Source organism: Aquarana catesbeiana, linkage group LG07 (assembly GCF_042186555.1).
Source record: "Aquarana catesbeiana isolate 2022-GZ linkage group LG07, ASM4218655v1, whole genome shotgun sequence".
In the NCBI taxonomy this organism is placed as follows: Eukaryota; Metazoa; Chordata; class Amphibia; order Anura; family Ranidae; genus Aquarana; species Aquarana catesbeiana.
The window spans coordinates 85865620-85890629 of NC_133330.1; the positions used below are offsets into that span (position 1 = coordinate 85865620).

Genomic DNA, 25010 nt, shown 5'->3' on the forward strand with positions numbered 1-25010 from the left:
GGTGAGTCCCATAAAAACCTTCAACTCCTCCACTGTTAGGTCTACCCACTCGTAGGGACGGGTATAATAGGATGTTGGATTATTCAAATTAAATTGTTGTGCATAGAGGTTGCACTGGGCCACAATTGATGCTAGCATGCCCTCCGTAAAAATTAAATCAAAGACATTGATTGGGGAAAAATTCTGTGTCTACCTGGACTCCTGGCTGGGCAGTGAAAGGGGGAATGTTGGCTTCTCCTGAATTAGGAGGAAGCCACAAAGGGTTCTGAGGGGCATAGGGAAGGCTGGCATGGGTCCTAACCCTTTGGGGCTGAGGTGACACCCCACTGGTACTTGGCCTTTCTTGCTGAGGTACTGCAGTGCTGGTGGATGGCACTGAGGTGCTGGTGGATGGCACTGCCTCCTCACCAGAACGCCTTCATTTGGCTGTCAGAATATCTTCCTCCTCTGAGTCCGTTAGTGTTCCACTACTGAAAAATGGCTCATAAATGTATTTTTACGTCACTCAGAATCCGAATTTAAAAGGGAATCCGAAAAAGAGAGCTCCACGTTGCTCTTGTCGGCTGAGGAAAGTATTTGGTACGCCTCCTCGGCGGAAAAGCATCTATTGGACATGATAAAATAGGGAAAATATCAAACACTGAAAATTTAGATGGTATGTATTTTGCCAATTCAACTTAATAGGTTGGTGTTCCCAAAGCCAAATAGAATATGCAAAGAAAAGAAACAAGCCAAGCAGGCTTGTAAAAGGGGCTTCAATATGGAACTCACAGCGGCATAGATACAAAGTTTATTATTAGACAAGACACAATTCCAATAATGTATGGCCATTAGCCACAACAACAGTAAAACCTTCACCAATATTAAGAAATCATGACAACGTTGTCACAATAAAAGTGAAAAACTTAGCAGCCCGGGCTCACTTGCACACACACAGACACTCAGCACACATGCGGGGGAGGGGTGGGTATTAAACTCAGGCTTCATGTACATAGGACGTTTTTACAACCTCTCCTGAACGTTTTAACTTGACAGATAGCAACCCACGTTTAAAACGTCAGTTTTGCTGCATTTACATGCCGCGTTTAGCCGCGTTCGAAAAAAATTTTTTTTTTTTCAAAATAGCCAAAAATGAATAACGCCTGTAAACGAAACGTGTATAAACGGAGTTACCGCGTTTAGTGCTTGAAATGCCTCTAAACACAGCTTCCGAACACATTTTTTGGGGTTCCAAAAAAGCCTCTAAACTCAACTGCCTAGAAATTACTATAAACGAACCTGTGTACATGTACTGATAAGATAACATAGAGGAGAGTTCAGGAGCAGTTGAAAAAAAAATGCCCAACTGCTCCTAAACGTCCGTTTACCAGCAACAGTGTACATGAGGCCTCAGTGTTGAAAGTCTAAAATCAGCCTCCAGTGACAACAGGTATGGATATACCACAAAAACAGGAATCTCCCGAGTATGGATGTCAGTAACTTTGAACTATATGCTGGATTATCCTCTTCACACCTGACTGTATTATCTTACCGATTTTCAGGATTGACATTTCTGTTTTTCCTACTGTGACACCACTACTTCCTCTATACTCAGGAGATTCCTGCTTTTGTGGTATATCCATACCTGTTGAAAGTCTAAAATCAGCCTCCAGTGACAACAGGTATGGATATACCACAAAAGCAGGAAGTAGTGGTGTCACAGTAGGAAAAACAGAAATGTCAATCCTGAAAATCCGTGAGATAATACAGTCAGGTGTGAAGATGATAATCCAGCATATAGTTCAAAGTTACTGACATCTATACTCAGGAGATTCCTGTTTTTGTGGTATATCTATACCTGTTGTCACTGGAGGCTGATTTTAGACTTTCAACACTGAGTCTAATACCCACCTCTCCCCCCGCATGTGCTGAGTGTCTGTGTGTGTGTGTGCGCGCAAGTAAGCCCGGGCTGCTATGTTTTTTACTTTTATTGTGACAATGTTGTCATAATTTCTTAATATTGGTGAAGGTTTTACTGTTATTGTGGCTAATAGCCATACATTATTAGTGGGACTGATTCAGCAGTCCCACTATTGTTATTTATTTTTAATTAGTGGCAATGCTTCAGCAGTCCCACTATTGTTATTCGTTTTTACTTATTTTTAACCTTATTATGATTATTTCGTACGTTTTTTGGCTCGTCGTACCTTCTGCATACTTTCAGCTATTAAAACCATTCAACTTTTAAAATGTTCAGCTCTTTCAGCTAATGATGGGACTTCAACTTTTTTTCTACTATTTATACTTTTTAAAATATTAAGCTTTTTAACACTTTTTTTAACATTGAAGTGAATGAGAGCATGCTTCAAATCCTTAAAATCTTCTTCCGCTCCCAAAAGTTTTAGCTCCTTCATACTTTCACCTACAGACGCCAAACAAAGTTTAAAATGTTCACAAAATATTCCACTATCTGGCTATATCTTTTCAGTGTGATATCTTTTACAGTTTTTGTGAAAAAGCTGTTTAAGTTTAGTGATCATTTCAGGAAATTTTATCAATTAAACAGAGTGTGTATTGGGCTGCTTAAAGTGGATGATGTCATAGCTAGAGCACAGAGCCTTAAAAAAAAAAAAATATCTTAGTTCCTTCTCTATAAATTGCTCTCGCGCCCACAAGATCTACTTGTCATACACAATTTATACATCAAACGTAGGTATTTATGTCTAGTTTCAGGCAATGTGCTCAGTTTATGTGATACGCCTTTTACTTTTGGCTGGTTGAGCTTCCAAATGACAAGAGTTCTACACTTTCTTCCATTGACTGTCCTGTATAAAATTCTTCACATTTCCCAGCAAAACGCACAGCCAACTTTTTTTATTTCGCTGACATGCCCACATTTTTAATACGTTCACAAAGGCCCTGTGTCTCTAATGGTGAAGTCGCTCTTTCCATAGCATGTACTGTTGTGGATTTATTAAGGCTTGTTTGAAGAGTTCTCTCACACTCTCTCTCACTCATTAGGTGTGGGGATTAATGTTCAAAAAAACTTTAAATATACCACATCTTTCATACATTAGTGGTGGTGTTAAACATTTTTAATGAAATTCATGGTTATTTTAAAACCATTCCTACTTTTCCAACTATTCTCACTTCTTCAACTTTTTCTTATGGATTTAAGCTATTCATCCAGTTAGCTTTAGCAATTCAGCTATTTAGTATTCCCACTCATTTTTTCCAAGAAATGAATTTTCTAGTTGGAATTGTGTCTCTTTTCTATTAATAAACTTTGTATCTGCCTCTGCGAGTTCCATATTGAAGCCCCTTTACAAGCCTGCTTGGCTTGTTTTCTTTTCTTTGCATCTTTTAGACATGGTTGCTGGTGGTGACAGACTGCACAGGTGTGTGCTAAGCCTGCACTGATGAGCCTGCACTGATGGGCACTGATTAGCCTGCACAGATGTGTGCTAATAAGCCTGCACTGATGAGGTGGCACAGATGTGTGCTAAGCCTTCTCTGATGGGCACTGATGAGCACAGATGTGCACTGATTGATGGCACAGATGGGCACTGATGAGGCGGCTCAGATGGGCACTGATTGATTGCACAGATGTGCACTAATGAGGCGGCACAAATGGGCACCGATTAATGGCACAGATATGCACTGATGAGGTGGCACAGATGGGCACTGATGAGGTAGCACAAATTAAAATTTTGTCTTTTGGACATGGTTGCTGGTGGTGACAGACTGCACAGGTGTGTGCTATGCCTGCACTGATGAGCCTGCACAGATGTGTGCTAATAAGCCTGCACTGATGAGGTGGCACAGATGTGTGCCAAGCCTGCTCTGATGGGCACTGATGAGGCGGCACAGATGGGCACTCATGAGGTGGCACAGATGGGCATGGGCACTGATGAGGCGGCACTGATGAAGCAGCACAGATGGGCACTGATTGATGGCACAAATGGGCACTAATTAATGGCGCAGATATGCACTGATGAGGTGGCACAGATGGGCACTGACGAGGCGGCACAGATGGGCACTGACGAGGCGGCACAGATGGGCACTGACGAGGCGGCACAGATGGGCACTGACGAGGCGGCACAGATGGGCACTGACGAGGCGGCACAGATGGGCACTGACGAGGCGGCACAGATGGGCACTGACGAGGCGGCACAGATGGGCACTGACGAGGCGGCACAAATGGGCACTGACGAGGCGGCACAAATGGGCACTGACAAGGCGGCACAAATGGGCACTGACAAGGTGGCACAAATGGGCACTGACAAGGTGGCACAAATGGGCACTGACAAGGTGGCACAAATGGGCACTGACAAGGTGGCACAAATGGGCACTGATTGCACCGATTACTGATGGCACAGACTGACACTGATCCTAACTGGCACTGTATACACTGATGTAATGGTAGAATCACTCACGATTCAGCCCAGAAGCTCTCCCTCCTCACACGCGGTCTCTGTGTGAGGAGGGAGGGCTGTCAATGAGAGATGATCTCATATGTTAACATTTGAGATCATCTCTCATTGGCCATGTTGCTCACGTAGTAAATGGCTGCTTTGATTGACCATTTACATCGATCTGTGAATGGCTGTGTCCAAGGGACACGGCCAGCACAGATTTTCCCCAATGCGCGCTCACGAGGGCACGTGGGGAGCGAGGAAACGGGAGGCCGTCTATTGACAGCCTCCTGGCAATGTAGGCCCACGCTGTAGCTGTCATTTCGCTATAGCATGGACGGGAACTGGTTACACATAAATCAGATCCTCTTAAGGCAAACTGCAATGGAATGAAAATATGTAGCTTTGCACTTTCATGCTCTCATAAGAACACAGAATTTTTGTACGCTGAGAAATTAAGGTGCAGCTCTCAAAAACACCACAATATAGTGAAAAAAAAACTGACAGTCCAATAAATATTGTGAATTCAATGATCTGACAAAACTGGAAGAGATACTCCAATGCATGCAGATAAAAGGGGACACTAATCTTCCACCCCAGGAGGCGTATCTCCTGAGGCTGTGCGTGCACACGAAACGTGTTCCGATGGGCCTATTTTGCTGATGTCACACCGCCACTTCCAGTTTACTGGGACGACGGACAGCTTTCATTCTTTGGTCTGTATGGTGAACTTTTCTATACAGCTTTTGACCATATTGATGTGTCCTATAACGTGGAGTGCAGAGTCCCCGTGGAATATTGTGGTAGAGATTTGATGCGTTTACACAGTATACGTCTGGTGAGTGCATAAACGGTGGAGGAATGATGTCGCCCAACTTCAATTTCACGTGATGGATTATCACTTCCAGCTTTAGAGAGTTGTTATTTTATGCATTTATATGGCATATTTCTAGAGAGTGCATAAGGGGTGGAAGATTAGGGTCACCTCTTGTTATCTGCATGCGGTGGAGTATCTCTTCCAGTTTTGGAGGACAATTGAATTCACAATATTTACTGGACTTTTTTCAAGAACTTTTTTCATGGTTTTCTCCACGAAATTGTGTTGTCTTTACGTTTTGAGTGCTGCACCTTTATTCGTTTGTTTCTGTTACAAGGTTTGTACAGCTGCCTTGACCTGTGGGCGTTCGCTTGTTTTTTTCTGTTTTTGTACTCTAAGGCTAGGTTCACACTTGTGCAGGACAGTATGTAAATCGCACCTGTTCTCACACCCGCAAACCATCCACAGCCAATCGTACTACTCCTTTGCAGAACCGCAGCATGTTTTCGGTTGTGAGAAATCGCATGGTGCAAAAGCACCATGTCACTTCCCTCCGGCTGTGTGATAAAAAAAAAAAAAAAGGAAGAAGAAGGTGCAGGAACCTTTTTCCTCCATTATTTGCAGGCACAGCAGCCCATTCAAATGAATGGGGTGCCGTACCTGCGCAAACGCAGCTCACAGAGCTACTTAGGTGTGAAACAAGCCTAAAATCTGTTTCTTGGATTTCATTAGGAAGCATAGGATTACGTAATTTAGAAATAATTGTTTTTGTGACACCTTCAGGAGGAAATTAACAATGGAATGCATTAGAAGTAATTTGCCCGCTGGGTTTAACAGCTCCCATACCCAAAATGCATCAGTTTTGTAGAAAAGCAGTACTAGAAGTAGATGAGGGGTGGGCCAAAGTAACAAAACACTTACACGCCCCCAAAAGAATGAAACCGGGGAGGCCTGCAGCTCAAAGAACTGCCTGAAGATGGCATCAGATGAGGACAGAACATCCACCCAGTAAAACGTAGGCCCCTTTTATACGGGTGCCAGCCATTCAGTCACCTTTAAGCTGGATACACATTATACAAATTTTGTTGTTCAATTTCCTTTAGATTTACCTTCAACTATGTGCACAGGCCTGCCTGATTGCACACAAATTGAAAGTGTTTTGGTTTGACCTCATATTATATAGTTTTGGTAAGTCTTAGGGGGAAAAAAAAAAAAAAAAAAATCGAAAGAAAAATTGTATAGTATGTGTTCATTAACACAGACAGCAGGACTTAGCCCCGCCCCCCACGTCACTGGATTTGATTGACAGCAGCTGGAGCCAATGGCTCCTGCTGCTATAAATCTATCCAAAGAGGACGAAGACAGCGGCTGAGTCGCTGGGCTTGTGCACATCGCTGGAACGGACGGTCTCAGGAAAAGGAGGTATGGGGGGTGGTGGCTCGGGGGCAGTTGCAGCACAGAAGGTTTTTCACCTTAATGCATAGAATGCATTAAGGTGAAAACCCTGTAGACTTTACAACCACTTTAGTTACTGTGGCAACCACATGTCAAAACAATCTGTAGAGCCAAAGATCTAAAAATTTATATGCATATCATTTAATGTAAAAGGCTGATAAACGGGGGGCTCATTCTCCCTAAAGTGCCAATTTATTATGATGTTTTTGCAGACTTTATATCCAGTGTTTTAGTTGCAGAAAACTAAAGAGAAAACACTAAAAGAAGAAACAAACTTAAAGTGGTTGTAATTCCTTACATATACCCAGTGAAGTGACTGGTCTCAGGTTAAAACATATCTTCCTTTATAAGTTGTACCCGTTTATCTGCAGTCTTTTCTTCTCTTAATCCATTCAAAGTGCTGAATTTATAAAGTTTGTTGGAGAGTTCAGAAAAAGGGGACAGAGCTGAAATACACTGTGAAGAGCATAAGTGAGGAGAGCTCTGAGAGCCAATTGGAGGGAAGGGACACACCCCATGAACAGAGCTGAGGCGGTCAATCACAGGCTGCGTGCTGCCTCCCATTTTTTCTCTTGGCGTCAGGAAAACACTTGTCAGAAGTGATTTAGCAGATTGCAGAGGAATGAAAAAGCAGACAGGAATTACACTTAGTGCTCTTAATTGAGTCAAGTATTCAAGTCAAGTCGTTCATATTTCATGTCTCAGGTTTACAAACCCTTTAAAGCAAGCAGCACCAGCAGGGGCAGCGCCAGGTAGGTGCTTGGGTGTGCTGAAGCCCCCCCAAAAAATTTTCAAGCACCCTCATAGCACCCCCAAAAATTCCACTGAGGTATTGGCATAAAATTCACACTATTTTTTTTAAATAATATTGTACCTGCTGTGAATCTTGTCTGCTACTTGGCTGGGGACTCTTTTTGCAGAGGAGGGATACAGCCGCATAAGCCGCTGATGTTTAGTTAGTCCCTACTGAGAGGGGAGCGGATTGATTCAGAATGCTGTGCAGAGGTGCTACCTTTTAAAAGCCTCTGTGTCACATGGTGCCTCTGCATCTGGCGCAAGAAAGATGAAAGAAGAGGGGTGGAACAGAGAGAGAGCCCAGAAGCAATGAAGGTACGATGACTGCTGAGCTGCTGGCTGTTTCCTTGGTAGACCGCTGGGGAGGGAGCAGAGCTGCTGTAGGCAGAGAGCTGAGTGAGTCTGCAGTGCTTGTCATCTGACAGGAGAAGGGGGAAGAAGGGGGGTTTCCTGTTATGCAGGCTGGCTGTGGTCCGAGGAGGAATTAGGATGGTTAATGGCTGTTCTTTTTATAAGGGAGCTGCTGCTGATTGCTGAGCCTGGGGAGGGGGAGGGAGACTCCACTCTGTAGTCCTGTCATTTGATTTATGTCAGCAGATCTTGTCCTGTGATCTTGGCACTCTGATTTGCCTTGGGCACTGGCACTGCAATCATTAGACTACCCCTCCCCCAGATCAGGAGTGCCTGATTTACAGTACCCAAACAGAGCCAGTGCTAGACTATGCTGTGCCCTAGGCAAGGCCACCCCCACCCAAAAAAAAAAAATCACTTAATTTTTTAAAAACGGCAGAAAATGATCTAAAATAAAGACGCTCCATGCATTCCTCACACCCCCTATATTCACAGCACACTCCATGCATTCCCCACACCCCCTACACACACACAGCACACTCCATGCATTCCCCACACCCCCTATACTCACAGCACACTCCATGCATTCCTCATACACCCCCTATACTCACAGCACACTCCATGCATTCCTCATACACCTCCTATACTCACAGCACACTCCATGCATTCCCCACACCCCCTATACTCACAGCACACGCCATGCATCCCTCATAAACCTCTTATACTCAACAGCACACTCCATGCATCCCTCACACCCCCTATACTCACAGCACACACCATGCATTCCTCATACACCTCCTATACTCACAGCACACTCCATGCATTCCTCATACACCCCCTATATTAACAGCACACTCCATGCATTCCTCATACACCCCCTATACTCACAGCACACTCCGAGCTCCCCTAATGGACGCACCGCCACTGGAGCCCAGGTTGGCAACCCATGGACCACGATCTACCAGTCGATCGCATCCAGGTGACTGGTAGGTCCTGGGCTTGCCGACTTTCTGTCACTGATTGTGGATAAAGGCTGCAGCCGGCCACAGAACAAGAGAAGCAGGGCTGGAGGTTGCAGATGGCCGTGGGGACATCAAGCCTGCCTCATGAGCCAATTCCTTGTCCATAGTTCAGGTGGAGTGATACCAATAGCACTCCGCCTCTCATTCTTGGTAGCGGAATCCACAACAGCTGGAAGTGCTGCAAGAAGTTAAGGTCAGTGGGCATAATAGGGCACAGTAAAAGCTATGTGGGCACAACAGCAGCTATATACTGTAGACACAATAGCATAAAGATGCTATTGAGCCCATATAGATGCACAACACCAGCTATATGGGCAGAACATGGCATGTGTACACCTTTGGCTGCTGCCTCTGCAGCTAAAAGTGGTAGGGATTGGGGAAAGTAAAAGTGTGACTCGACCACCGGGTTTTACCAACCCCAATCTCATGTATAAAGAAGCCCTAAGGGTACCACAGCCAAATGCAGCTAAGGGCTGTTTTACAAGTGGAACAGGCACCACTGTTCCTCTAAAAAGTGATCTAAGAATGTTTGACAGGTTGTGAAAAGGCTGATTTTAAAGCTATAACTGCTATGCATGCAATTGCAGTTTGAAAGTACAACCATTGTAGGTGTAAACCAGGCGGTAAAGAAGTAATATATCACCTCCTCACCACCTGCCAAACACCTCTGAAAAGCAAAATGCGCGTGAATCAGTTTTCAAAGGAGCTTGCTCCAAGTTTCTGTGCAATTCAGAGTGGTGCGATTTTGCAGCCTATTATTTGAATGGCTGCAAATCGCACCAGACTGCACAAAAAACAGAGTTAGGTACCTGGTAACTCTTTTTCTAAGAAGTCTTCCAGGGCAGCATCCGAGAGATAGGCTCCTCCTCCCTAAAACAGGAAACACATTAGTCCACCATTATAAATTTCACAGTCTTATGTGATATGTTTTTGTCTGCACCATCTTGTAGGAAGTCCAAAACTATTGGAATTATCCCACCGTTGGAGGTTGGTCTGTCTTTGTACCAAGAAACAAATTTTTTCCTTATTTTCTCATAGATGGCCCTCGTTACCGGCTTTCTGCTGTTTAAGATGGTGTTGATTACTCTGACAGGCCTTTGTTCTGGAGTTTTACCCTCTCAGTAACCAAGCCGAGAGCTTCAGGATTTTGTGGTTCGGGTGGTTGACTGGGCCTTGTGACAGTAGATCCGGGCGGCCCATCAGTGTCAGCTGAGGTTGTATGCTGAGGTTTTTCAAGTGACTGAACCATGCTCTCTGGGGCCAGTGTGGTGCTATTAGTATCACCGTTGTTTTCTCTGCCTTGATTTTTTGGATTACCTTTGGGATTATGGCAGTTGGAGGGAATGCATAGCACAGATGCCATTTCCAGTTTTGGTTGAAAGCATCCACCCCGCTGTTGCCATCTGTAGGGTCCAGGGAGAAAAATATCGGATTGCATTTGCCCTGGAAGCGAATAGGTCTACTTCGGGTATTCCCCACTTTTGAGTGATTTGAGTGAAGGTTGTTTGGTTTAGTGACCATTCCGTTTGTTTTATCGTTTTCCGGCTCAGGAAATCTGCCAATGTATTGTCTGTTCCTTTCAGATGAATACCGGATATCGATCTTGTGTTCGCTTCTGCCCATAATAGGATAGCTTGTGTCAGTCTCATCAATTTTTGGGATTTTGTACCACCTTGTCTGTTTAGGTATGCGACGGTCGTGGCGTTGTCCGATTGTATTTTTACATCTCTCCCCTGTAATGCTGGCTTGAAGGCTTTTAGCGCTTCCCCCACAGCTTTCAGCTCTCTCAAGTTTGAGGAGGCTTGTGACCATTTGGATGTCCATTTCCCTTGTGAGTACAGCCCTTCCATGTGGGCTCCCCATCCTAGGGCGCTTGTATCGGTGGTGATCCTGACTGGATTGACTTGAGCCCATCTGCGCCCCTCGATGACCCGAAGTGGGTTGAGCCACCAGTAGAGTGTTTGTTTGACTGTGGCTGGGACGGGAATGGACTTGTCTAGGGATGCTTGCCTGCCATCCCACTGGGACAGAATGTAGTTCTGTAAGGGTCGCATGTGAATTTGTGCCCAGGTAATGGCTGGAATGGAAGACGTCATCAGTCCTAGTATGGACATTCCGTGCCCGATTGTTGTGGAATGATTCCTTAGCAGGGAGGTAATTGCTTGTGTAATTTTTTCGTCCTTTTCCTTTGTTAGGAAAATTTTTGACAGTCTGGAGTCCAGCACATATCCCAAGTATACCACTCTCTGGCTTGGGGTCATTTGAGATTTTTCTGCGTTTACTATCCATCCCAGGTTTTGCAGATAGGTCATACTTGTGCGCAGGTTGTTTTCTAAGATTACTGCTGAGTCCGCAAAGAACAGTAGGTCATCTAAGTATGGTATTATTCCAATACCCTGCTGTCTTAGACCTTTTAGTGCTTTCGCCATTATTTTTGAGAATATTCTTGGTGCCGAAGAGATTCCGAAGGGGAGAGCTGTGTACTGTAGGTGCAGAGTAGCTGCTGGCCCCTGAATTGCAAACCTTAGGAACTTTTGGTGATCCTCCCTTATGGGGACATGTAGGTAGGCATCCTGTAAATCTAGTGTTGCCATGAATGTCTCCCGCAGTAGGATGTTCCTGATCGAATAGATAGATTCCATTCTGAATCTCTTGTATTTTATCCGTCGGTTGAGTGGTTTGAGGTTTAGTATCAGCCTTAGTATGCCTGATGGTTTTCTTTTTGCGAAGATGTGTGAGTAGAAGCCCTTTTGTTCCTCCTCTTGAGGAACGTGACGAATCACCTTCTGATCCAGTAGTTTCTGCAGGGATTCTAAAAACACTTTTGCTTGATTGCTGTCCTTTGGTAGCATGGTCGCTAAGTATTTGGTTGGGGGGGCGGGTGGAGAATTCTATTGCGTAACCGTCCGCTATGGTGCGCAATATGAATTTGTTTTCTGTTATCTCCTCCCATTGGTGGGAAAAAGCCGCCAATCTGCCCCCCACCTGAAGGCAGTCATTGTTTTTTGTTCTTTTGGGTAGTAGGCTTGAGGATGAATTCACCTTTGCCTTTCTTGTTTTGTTGACCCCCAGCGCCTTCCCTTGTTTCTTCTTGGTTTGAGGGAACCCCTTATTTTTTGCTGCAGTCCTATCCAGGACTGTTTCAAGTTCAGGACCAAACAGTAGGTCTCCAGTGAATGGGATCCCAAAAACGGTTCTTGGAAGGGGCATCCCCCCCCCCCAAGATTTCAACCACAGAGCTCTGCGGGCCGAGTTCAGTAGTGCCGTGGTCCTAGAGGATATTCTGACAGTTTCTGCTGAAGCATCTGCTAAGAAGGCTGCCGCTCTAGTTAGTGTGGGGATGGTTTTTATTAGTTCTTCCCTGGGCGTGTCGTTTTCCAGTAGTTCTTGCAGCTGGGTTAACCAGATTAGCAAGGTTTGGGCTGTGCAGGTGGAAGCAATAGCCGGATTTAGGTTTGCCGCCCCTGCTTCCCATGCCCTTTTCAGGAGGGCTTCTATCTTCTTGTCCATGGGGTCACTTAGGGTACCTGCGTCGTCAAATGCCAAGTCAGATTTGTTCGTAATTTTTGCCAGAGAGGCATCCACCTTGGGGCATTTAGCCCAGGTTTTGATGTCTGCTTCCGCAAACGGGTATCTGCGGGTATAAAAAGTTTTTTCTCTGGGTCTTCCCATTCTTTTTTGACTATGTCTTTAAGGGTTTGGTGTACAGGGAACGTTCTTGGCTTCTTGGGCTGTAGCTCCTTGTACATCCTGTCATGTATAGTGAGTTCTGCGGTTTTCTGTTCTTTAATGCCTAGAGTGTCAGTGATGGCTTTAAGAAGACTGTCTGTATCCTCTGAGGGAAACAGGTTGCAGTCTGTAGTGTCATCTTCCTCCTCTGAGTCTGAACAGATACCGTCTTCCAATTCAGATTGCTCGGATTCATCTGAATCCACCTCTTGTTCTGCCTGTACCTTGTTATCCCTCGGAGTGTATGTTCCGCTGGTAGATGGGATACTGGCCTGAGTGGCACTTGATGGTGTTTCTAATTTTTCAATGGCTGAGCGTAGTGGCGCCATGGTGCTCTGAATTTCTTTCTTAAAGGAATTGAGCAGGTCATTCAAAAATCTCTGTGATTCTTTGGCCACCATTTTGTCTATGCATTTTTGGCACAGGGGCTTTTTCCAATCTGGGGAAAGCCTGTGGCTGCATGAGGCACATGTTTTTCCTTTAACCTTCCTTTCCTCAGGGGTCTTTGCCTAGAAGCAAGCATAGTGAACAAAAATCCCCGTGAGACAGGTGGTCAAAGACTGCCTGTAGGTAGGCAGTCTTGTAGAGAGGTTAAGACAGAGATAATTCAAGAGTATTCTGGCTTACCTTGGAGCTGTCCTGACTTGCAGGATCTGCAGGGCAGGGTGGGGAAGCGTCAGATATGATCAGCCACCAGGATCCTCTGCTTATAGGGCCTTAACTGCTTCCTGCATAAGCTCCGCCCCCGGCTGACCCCGTGCAGGTTGGTGGACACACCTGCACATGCCGCTGCGTTGTAGTATACCCATGATACTGGTAGGAAGGGTAGCATTAAAAATTAATTTGTATTCTAATTTTTGTTTTTATTATTTTTCTTTCTTTTCTTTTTTTTTTTTAAACTCCCGCCCCTGGGTGTCCTGTGTGTCCCGCTCTATCTCCTCCTGGAGATAGGCTACGGGAAAATGTCCGCCACCCGGAAGCGGAACCTCCTCCTGGCACCATCTTGGTACACCCCCAGGCTCCATGTAGCGGCCTGTGTGGCGGCGAGGACGCCGCTGCGCCGCCCGGAGAGCGGGTGCCGGAACAGTTGCCTGGCTTGGGGTATCGGCCGCGGCCACCAGGGACCTGGATGGAAGGTAAAAATCCCCCTACCTGATCCTCTGTCGCTGCGGTGGCGGCGAGGGGGGCGGCCATCTAGTGCATCTGATGTATCCCCCTGGCGGGCCCCAGTTTTCCCGAAAAGCCAGTGAGGGGGGTGCTTGTTAAAACGAGCACAGAACCTAGAGCAGCGGCATGGGGGGGATGACAGAGTCCTCCTGCAGCCTGGGGGGATGATTGCAGACCCCTCAGTAGGGGCGAAATCTCAGGCTTGAACAAAGTTGCTCAGTGCTGCGCCTGCTCGCCCTCCCAAGGCCCATTGGGCTGTATGGGATGTTGGCAGGGGGTCTCCTGCAACAAGCACAGAGACAAGTGAAAAAATAACAAACGTTTTGCAGCTCCTGTGGGTCCGGAGGAAAACACAAAACAACCGAGGCACACAGGTAAGACTGTGAAATTTATAATAGTGGACTAATGTGTTTCCTGTTTTAGGGAGGAGGAGCCTATCTCTCGGATGCTGCCCTGGAAGACGATTCGAGAAAATAGTGCATTCAAAAATGCACTGTGCCAAATAACATGATGCTGCACTACCTTACCTTAACCTCTGGTGAGTTTTCACCCAGTGGGTGATGGTGCACGGAAGTAGCTGCTAATAGCTTGCAGAGGATTCAATATGCTTGTAGACAATTCTAATGAACTTTGTTGATGTGAAATTCTAATAGGGGTCACTTGTGTTGCATATTGCATATGGCTCTTTTTAACCTATACAAAGAGGGAAAGGTGGCACACTACAAGCTATAGATTGGGAAGAATCACTGACATTTGGCCACACTCAATTTAGCCACCCCCACACATTTTGCGGTGCGCTTCTCGCGCCACGTCAGCACCCTCTATTTTTTGTTACAGCACCTGCACAGCACCCCCAAAAATTTTGGCCTGGAGCCACCCATGAGCACCAGAGTAGTGAACAGGCTTTATATTACATTTATTCTCAATACTCCTGCTGCCACTTACTGATTTTAATATATACAAAATGGACTAAAGTAATTGGATTGTATCTTTCATTTTCAACCTGCAGTTCTAGTTCTATATCTCAGATCAGTGTTGCATACTCCACTTACTTCAGGGTGTTTCTGAACTAGAGTCAATAAGACCCCTTTCACATTGGGGCGCTTTGCAGGCGCTATAACGCTAAAAATAGCTTTCACACTGGAGCAGTGCGCTGGCAGGACGCTAAAAAAAGTCCTGCTAGCAGCATCTTTGGAGCAGTGTATAAACCGCTCCTGCCCATTGAAATCAATGGGGCAGCACTGCGGTGGTTTTGACCCTCTCTCGGCCACTAGCGGTGGGGGGGTTGGTAAAAGCGTCCGGCTAGCGGCCGAATAGCGCCGCAAAATTGACGGTAACCGCTGACGCACCCAGGGACCCAGTGTGAACGGGGCCTAAAAGGACCCTGGACCTTTTTAGGTAAGTTACTCAGAGCTGGGAAATGTTCCCACATCATACAAACATGTTTAATACTGCAGTTATTTAGCAAGCTGATAAAAGAACCTCACCTCATCATGTCGACTCTTCACCTCTATAATATCCCGCTTTACTACAGACCAGTAGAAAACAAGCCCAGGAACAGCATTACCAAATGAAAAAGGTGTCTGGTTGCTAGATATTCCCATTACATAAACAGGCATCTGTTGTGAATGAAAACATTATTGCATTATGAAAACTAATTATGGATGCATAACATTTTAATGTGCACAAGCACACAATAGTACATAAAAAATACATAAGATATTAGAACTACAAACTAGCCTGTAAATCAAAGATAGCAGGCACCTGGGAAATATGTACTAAATCTTAGCAGCACAAAATATTTGAAAATATTACACAGGCAAACAATGTTTACAATTCCATGACAGTTTCAGAGTTTTATCCAAAAATGTTGCATGCTACTTTCATATTAATTTAATACAGTGAACAAGCAAAATAAATCCTGCCTTACAAAGTGAAATATGTTTTTTTATTATCATAATGGTTATTAATGTCATTTTTTTAAATTATTCTCTTTTAGCACACTCTACATTCTTAATTGTGACTCTGCAAAGCTCTAAATTAGTACTCAAGTATTTATAATTTTATACATTTAAAGTCAACTTGTTACATTTTTAAAAATTTTAAAAGTAAAATTCCCGCCTAAGAGCACCAAAAACTACGCGCAGTTATCTTCCTCTCCTGCGTTCCTCTGCATTTCACTTTGTTACAGGGAACCTTTCCTGAAGTCATGAAAAGCTAATTCCCACTATCAACAGGCAAACAAATCAGAGAGGGACGAAGAAGCAGCTTTCATAGCCAATAAATGTAAATGCAGGCATCCAGAGGTGTAAGACTTATGCAGGACTTCTACTTGTCAAAGATTAAAATGCAGTTCAATAAAGTTAACAAAATATATATTTGGTCTTTGCTGAGGTGTTCATTACTGTTTCTTCACCATTACATGTTAGTGAAAATACCATTATGTTAAAGAGGAACTGCGGTCTGCTCAAATAATTTGTAATAAAAACATCTTTGCCGTTCTGAAGATTTCCTCCAACCACTTTGCATATTTTATATATACTGGGATTCTGTACTTGCCAAATATGCTGCAAAAATCTCCCTCCAATGAGCCTGGCTGCATCCATTTTAATTGTGGGTAGCTGAAACTGCTGTCTGTTCACTTCCTGGATTTACACACACACACCTCCAGCTCGGCAGCCCTACAGCTCTCATTGGCCCTCTTATGACTCATCCCCCCTCCCTGGCAAACTCTCAAGATAGTGAGAGAGCGAGCTGTGTATGATGTCATAAGACTAGGCGTTTTACCAGACAAGAAAGAGGAAGTGGGCTGTACGAGGTATTTACTGGCAGAAAAAAAATGTTTTACTAAGTCAAAACAACGGCAGAAGATTTAATAGATAGAAAGATGAAAAAATGACTCAAGGTCTGCTTTAAAAATACAAAGGACTTGCAAGCATTTCAGAATGTCACATCATAACTATTAAAGCAAAAAATAAATAAATAAATAAAAAAAACAAAAAAAAGGAAGGAGTTTCAAATTACACTTTCCAAACATAAAAAAAAAAAAAAAAAGTAAAAAAAAAAACCACAATACAAGGCCATCTTGGTACCACACATTACATTAGCACACTGGTACATCTGTGTGATTTGATAATTTTAGAAAGTGAGCTCTGCCCCCAATGACTCACCTGTGTGCCACCTTTCATTCTGGTGATGGGTGCGTGAATACGAACAGCTTTCAGCTGGATTACTTCAACCTCTACTTTATCCTGAAATACAGAAAATTGGTTAACCACTTCAATACCAGGCACTTACCCCCCTTCCCGCCCAAGCCAAGTTTCAGCTTTCACTTTTTAAATGACAATTGCGCAGTCATGCTACACTGTACCCCAAAATTTTTTTTATTATTTTGTTTCCACAAATAGAGCTTTCTTTTGGTGGTATTTAATCACCTCTCCGGTTTTTATTTTTTGCTAAACAAATAAAAAAAGACCGAAAAGTTTGAAAAAAAAAAAAAATAAGGTTCTTTGTTTTGGTTATAAAATTTTGTAAAAAAAGTATGTTATCTCCTTCACTGATGGGCACTAATAAGCTGCACTGATGAGAACTGATAAGGTGGCACCGATAGGCATTCTTAGGTGGCACTGGTGGGCACTGAAAGGCTGCACTGATGGGTACTTATTGGTGACACTGATTGCACTGGCAGGCATTTTTAAAGGGCATATCCCCGGTGGTCTAGGGTGGCAAACCTGGTGGTCCTGTGTGGTGGCCATCCCTGGTGGTCCTGGCAGCATCCTGGTGGTCTTGGGTGGGCATCCGCAGAGGGGGCTGCGCTGATAAACAATCAGCCGATCGGCTCTCCTCTACTCGAGTTTGTCAAACGCGAGTGAGGAAAAGCCAATAAACGGCTATTCCGGTTTATATCGTGATCAGCCATGATTGGACACGGCTGATCACGTGGTAAAGTGCCTCCGTCAGAGGCTCTTTACCGAGATCGGTGATGCAGTGTGTCAGACTGACACGCCGCATCACCGATCGCGCCCTAGGGCATGCATTCGTGGCTTATCCTGCTGGACGTCACATGATGTCCAGTCAGGATAACTGAACCACCGCCTGGCATTTTGTTATAGGCCGGGTGGGAAGTGGGTAAATATAGGAGACTGCTTAATAAAACACTCGGCTTCTTATTACACGTAAACTGATCCCATATTACACTGCTGATGAACATTATTGCCTTGACACATCCATGGTATTTGTCTAGTCATATGAGACTCCAAATTTTTATACAATATTCCCCTCATGCTGTTTTTGTTTTTTTCAGATATAAAAGTAAAATATAGAAACAAGAGAATGATTAATTGCACAACATTACCTCTGACACAATAGCCACTTTTCCAGATTCTGCATCAATAGCCTGTATGGCACCAGTCACAGATACATTGCCGATTGTTTCACCTCTCACCAGACCATTGGTGCTCACAGAAGCAACTTTCTCATTTGTGATAGAAAATATGATGTTAGATTGTGGGTGAGGGCCACCTTCTGATGTAATCTAAAAATAAAAGGATAAGAACAAAGAGTAAAATTATATTATGTACAAGGCCATTATATCTTTAAAAAAAAAAAGAAAAAAAAAGCAAATTGGCAGGATTACTATTAACTTTCTCTCAAGGCTGTTGGGTTAGTGTGCGCATATACCTGCAATGTGAACATTTACTTTGTAAATGTGTAAAGCACTGCTGAAATTGTCAGTGCAGTATACATAAAAAAATAAACAAAAACAAACACATCAACCATTCATATACTCCCCTATAAATTCACACACTTACACAATCTACAAAAAGTGGGAACAAAAATAGAATAAAAAAAAAGTTACTTATGTCCACTAAAAAAAAAAAAAAAAAAAAAAAAAAAAAAAAAAAAAAAAGATTTTACCTTTCCAAAGAAAGAGCAGAACTGAGCCATAGCGGCAATGCAATGGCTCCATTTTTGTAGGTCAGCCACATCTGCTTAATAAATCAAACAGTACAAGAAGCAAAGCACAATGTGTACTACCAACAGAGACCAATGTTATTGGTTGCTCAGGGTTACCACACCCTGCAAGCTTCTTGCACTATATATTAATTTAGCTGAAATGTATACAGTATCCAGTCTTAAACAGAAAAGAATGTTCACCTGCATTGTAGCACCGATAAGGAGTGTAATCCTCCGAGGCAGGAGTCGGAATGGAGGGAATACCTGTCAGACATTAACAAATAGTAAGAGGTATAAAAAAAAACATGCCTCCCAAAGCCATAATTAATTATAAAGTCTGGCATAACTCTTTTTGCTACTGCATGTTATCTCATAACAGCACTTTTTCTAGCTTATACGAATTTTAAACCAGAAATCTGGAAAGAACTGGGAAAAAAAGTGAATAGTAGACAGTGTGGGAAAAAGGCAGTGACACTTATAACTCAAAATATGGTCCCCAAATGACTAAAGTTAGCAGATAAATTAACCATAGCACACAAACTTGTCAGTAAGAGGTTTTCTTACCCAAGTATAATTCTTAACAAGTATTAAAGCCAATTTTTTTTTTTTTTTTATGGGGATTTTTAGAGTACACACACACTTGTTATGTTATGAGTATCATATTACTTGCAGGTGTTTGTTTCTGAAAAAGAAAAAAATAAATCTTTCTCCATTTGCTCCTTCACAGCCACAGATACTGACCTAAGTGGATGTCTTCTGACACTGTGAGTGTTAACAAAAGCTGTAGTTCACAAAAGTTAAACTACCCACCCGCCCCTGCTCTCTTTGCCATTCACCCTCCGTTCACACAGATCCCTTTCACACTGAAGGCGTTTTAGCGCTAAAAATAGCACCTGAAATATGCCTCATCTGCAATCCCAGTGTGAAAGCCCTAGTGCTTTCACACTGGGGCGCTGTGCTGGCAGGGCATCTAAAAACGTCCTGCAAGCAGCTTCTTTGAGGCGCTTTAGGAGCGGTGTAATCAATGGGCAGCGCCTGCAAAGCGCTTTGCAGACGCTTTTAACCCTTTATTCGTCCGCTAGCGGGGGTCTAAAACATTGGTAAAGTGCTGCTAAAACTAGCGGTGCTTTACCGCCGACGCCCCCGCGCTGTCAGTGTGAAAGGGCTCTTATTTGCGATGCGGGAAATGCAGCTAATCCTGTGCGTTTCTCCCACTAGATTGAAATCGCACAGCGTTCATGCGATTTGTTGCAGGTGTCAATGTTAAACGAATGACACCCCAAAACAGCTCAAAAAATGCAGTGCAATTGCCTGAATCAGTATATAAAAAAATGGGAGGGTCCTGCACCATTTTGGTGCAGATGCGGTGCAATTTGAGCCATACAAAATAAATGGCTCAAATCACACCGCACAGACATCACATGTGATTTGCACAGAAATGCGGTGCAAATCCTGTGCAAATCACATGCAATGTGTCGCATCGTGGCAGTGCGAACCTAGTCTGGGTTCACAGAGGAGCAGTGCGGGAGACTGCAAGTGATTCAGACAGGAATCACACCGCATTCCTTTTAAAATTGTAAAATCCTTTGTAGTGTGATTTGAGCCCATTCATTTTGTATGGGCTCAAATCGCAATGAACGAAAAAGGTACCTGGAAATCTGGCAATCGCACTGCTTTTTGACAACTATTTTGGGGTGTCGTTAATTTAAAATGGACACCCGCAGCAGATTGCATGAACGTGGTGAGATTTCAATGCGATGCATGATACGCACAGGATTTGCTGCGTTTCCAGCACAGCATATGTGAACCGAGGCTCAGAGAACTCTTCTTACTATGATCGCACAATAGGGAGGATTTACTAAAGCTGGTGTAGCTGTGCATAGTAACCAGCTTGTTCAATTAAACCGTGAGAATAAAACTTGGAAGCCAATTAGTTACTATGTAGAGTTGCACCAGATTTATCCTGCAGACAGATCTTAAAAGGAAATGTGTTCCTCATCCATTGACAGTTATAGCATGCATTAAATTGCGTCAAATGTCCCACGATCTTATAATTTTTACAAAAGACACCCTCTATGTTCAAATATGACTTTCATAAGGTAGGATTTGGTTGACAGCATTAATAAATTGAGAGACATTTAAGTGTGATCTGCTTATGCACAAAACAAAAAAAAAAGTTTTTCAGAAATCTGACCTATATGGGCCATACCACCTCATCGAGAAGTCCAAGTAGAGGTACTTCATGAGTGAGTAGAAAGGAGAGTAAAAAGCAGGTCCACAACCAGTTTCCAAAAACAAGCTATGACTGGGTAAGACCACAGTAAATGGTTGAACTCTACTCCCTTGTGGTCCACTGCTGGTAAATCCTCAGCTTACCTCAAGTGATCTTGCTGAAGAATCAATTCTGTTACCAGCTTTATCTGTGACAGATGCAGTAAGACTTGTCTGTCCTAAAGCAAGACCATGGACAACAAAAACTGCTGTAAACTCATCAACCTTCTCACTGAGGGCTCTGTAAAAGAAGCAAAAAGTAATACAAAAAGAGTACAGTTACAATGTGTTAGTAATTAAACAAGTGTTAAACTTATTTAAAAGTTGCATAAACTCACTTAATAGATACAATGTGTGATGAAGATCCAAGATCCAAATCCATGTAGACAAAGTATTTAGCAAGGAATGGTATTTGAGAAGAATCCAAGACCCTCACATATGCTTTTATAGACTTTCCAATTTCAACCTGTACAGCAAAGGACAGCTGTTTAATTGCACCATGTTAACATGTATAGTCTAAAGCGTAACATCAAAAGTTGCTAATGTATATGAAAGAAAAAGGCAGCACAGCCAATCAATAATGGAGAAAGGTTGTCCAAAAACAATCACTATACACTAAAATAATGTCCAACAATTTGACAAACAATTCATCAGAAAAAACAACCTTATAGAGATACTGTCATTTTGTAAGACCCATCACCTTGATACTGATCTATTTAGTGATCCCCCCATTGCCACTTTCCCCATTGCAGCTGCCACTAAAATACCTGGAATATCTATAAAAATGTTTTAGCTTAGAGCAGGGATATGCAATTAGCGGACCTCCAGCTGTTGCAGAACTAAAAGTCCCATGAGGCATAGCAAGACTGACAGCCACAAGCAGGACACCCAGAGGTAGAGGCATGATGGGATTTGTAGTTTTGCAACAGCTGGAGGTCCGCTAACTGCATATTCCTGGCTTAGAGAGAGTGGTGACGTCACCCCCTCAAGATATGTGACAAAGCTGAGGCCTAGTGACTGGTTGCTAGGCTCAGTCGCTGCAAGATGAAGTCCTAGAAGGAGGTCCCATGCTCCCCCCATACCTGGAACCACCAGGTATTTTGTGCCAACTGCAAACAGGAAGAAGCATCTAGAGAACCAATGCAAAATGGTGCATCATTAGATTGCAGTGGGGAGTTTACACACACTGTCACTTTAGTAAAGTGACAGTTTCTTTAAAACATATCACTTTCCAAATAAACTATGTAAACAAATTAGCCGCTGGGAAAGTACAGCTTAAAAAAAAATAAATAAATAAATAATGTTTTAGACCTGTAAACTCCATATTTTGGATTACAAAAAAGGACACAGACTGAATATCCATAGACTGATACCTTCAGGCGACTGGACACTGGCAGAGCTTTTGAGGTCCCTTATAACCCTACACCACCCAACAAGTCCTCTGTTTACTAGTGACCTAAGGTGTCTCAGACCTCTTCTCCCCTATGAAAAGTTCACTCTTGGCTAACTAGTTTAATATTTTACAATGGCTCTTCAATCAACTCTTAAAGCGTTGTTTTTTTTTTTTTTTTTTTTTTGTGTGTTAACAAAAGTATCCTACTCCTTTAAAGCATGTTATATGACACAGTGCTTGTCCTGTGTCACTTGGCCCCCTGTAACACCTAAAAAACCTGGCTGATCCTGCCAGTTTCTCCCCACCCCTCTGTAAACTGACCACAGTGTATCATGGCTGCTGAGACCAGACACCGTGGTCAGTTTATGTGCCTCTGTCATCAGCAGTTTGCTATCTGATCTCCTCTCTGCTTCTGTGTCCTCTTCCTCCCTCCCCTCTCTGTCTGTGTGTGAGCCTCCCCATCCCCCTCCTGTTGCTCTCATAACACTAACCTTTATACACCATCAGAACTACCTCCTATTGCAGTTTCCCCCTCTGTGAATGATTTATAAAAATAAATGCTGAAAATAACTCATTTAAGAGCAGAGATTGTAATCACATGACCAGCCAGCTCTCTCCTCCTCCCCTCCAGACTGACATCAGCAGAGGAATCTCAGCCCTGCCTGCTGCATCTCTCAGAGTAGAAAAAGAGAAAGCTGGCTGGTCATGTGATCGCAGTCTCGGCAGTGAAATTAGGTATTTGCAGAATTTATTTTTATAAAATCACACATAGAGGGGGATACTACAATAGGAGGCAGTGCTGATGTGTATACAGGTTAGAGTGGCTTAACAACCACTTTAACTAAATTCCTCACTGTCTTAATACAATGATAGAAGTTTTGTAGCAAGTAAAGCAGAGTAATATTGGATTAGAAGGGAGGATAGCCCGGGCCCGTACTGTATTCCAAGATTACAATTTACAGGCAAGTCTAATTCCTTTTATCCTAATGGTATAGCGCAGGACACAGACTGAATATTCATAGACCCCGAGACGTCCCCAAGCAATGAATGAGAAGCATGGGCAACAGTTTAGGCAAACAGAACTGCACCAATAGGCACAAATAACAGGGGTCAACAGACCCAACTTCAGAGTGCCGCTGCAAGAAACTTGTGGCCACAAGCTGCAACTGCAGAAGACTGGATGTCCACCTGGTAGAACTTTTAAATGGTATGAGCAGACAACCAGATGGTGGCCTTACAAACTGGGCAAGATAGACTTGATGTCTACATACCCAGGAGATTCTCGCCGATATGGTGGGGTGAATACGTAGCAGATTTTGAAGCAGGACATAACTGATCAGGTTCTGAGTGTATGGCAAACCGGAAGCCGTAGCTTTGAGGTAGATTCTGATGGCTCTGACTATGGCCAAGCAGTAGAGATCAATTCTTTTTTTTTGGATGCATAAAAAACAAGTTCTTCATTGAGATGGAAAATAACACCATAGCAGAGAAAAACTGCCTTGACTGTATGACTACCTTGTCTTTGTGAAGGATGAGAAATGTCTCCCTACAAGAGAGGGCCGCTAGTTTAGAGACACATCTAACGGATGAATTAGCAATGAAGAGGGCTACTTTGTGGAAGAGATCATCTAAGTGGGATTACGCTGATGGGCTGAAAGGGTGGTTTCTGCAAGGCAAAGAACCAGAGTAAGGTCCCAAGGAAGTACAGGGTGCCTCAAGGGGGCCTGATGCAAGATAAACCTTGCATAAAGGTTTTAACAAAAGAGTTAGTCTGGATGTTTTTGGAAAAGAATGGACACGGCAGAAACCTGTCCTTCCAGAGTGCTCAGAGCAAAGCTCTGGTCAAGCCCTGATTGTAGGAAGACAAGCATACGAGGCACGATTGCCAGATACGAAGGTAGATCTTTCTGGATGTGCCTTTTCTTGCTTTTTGCAAAGTAGGGAGGACAGAATCAGAGACCCTTTTGGGAATATTAAGATAGACATCTTGGTTGTCTACGGATGCCAAGTATTCCCCTTGTCTCAGAGCGGATTCCAATGCGAAATTTTGGAATTTGAAGGCATGCGTTTTAGATCCAGTCAGTGTTAATTTCGTTGACTAAAACATTTTAGTCGACTAAATGAATACTATTTTAGTCGACTAAAATACAACTAAGACTAAAACTAAAATGCCATTTTAGTCAAAAGGCTAAAGTCAAAAGGCTAAGACTAAAACTAAATTGAAATTTGACTTCAAAATTAACACTGGTCTGTAGTGCATGTTCATACCTCAATACCATAAATAACAACATATTAGTTTTTTCACTCCAGCAGTATACGAGTTTGGATATTGTAGAAAAATGTTAACTAATGCCTTACAATTTAATTACACCCATTATATTTTAGATGAATAAAATGAGTTTTAGTCATCTAAAATGTACTGGAGATTTAGTTGACTAAATACAAATAAAACTAAAACAATTGCAGAAGACTAAAATGGGACTAAAACTAAAATGCCATTTCAGTCCTAAGACTAAGACTAAAACTAAATTGAAATTTGCTGCCAAAATTAACACTGGATCCAGGATAAGACAAATACCCTTGTTGGGTTTAGGTAGTGTGAACAGGTTTGAGTAGAAGCCTTTGAACCTGTCCTCTAGAGGTATTGGGTCGACTAATCC

General features: G+C 43.3%; 1 protein-coding gene across 2 annotated transcripts in view; it reads right to left on the minus strand.

The window, feature by feature from the left end:
- Positions 1-25010, minus strand: part of NUP210 (nucleoporin 210) — a 287888-nt gene that overhangs the window by 100445 nt on the left and 162433 nt on the right. For both annotated transcript variants that reach the window (XM_073592410.1, XM_073592411.1), the window contains exons 22-27: positions 21296-21423; positions 21063-21198; positions 18888-18950; positions 18085-18264; positions 16901-16981; positions 15218-15349 (exon numbers count right to left, since the gene is read on the minus strand). In XM_073592410.1, coding sequence (XP_073448511.1) covers positions 15218-15349; positions 16901-16981; positions 18085-18264; positions 18888-18950; positions 21063-21198; positions 21296-21423 — 720 coding nt within the window. The remainder of the gene's footprint in view (positions 1-15217; positions 15350-16900; positions 16982-18084; positions 18265-18887; positions 18951-21062; positions 21199-21295; positions 21424-25010) is intronic.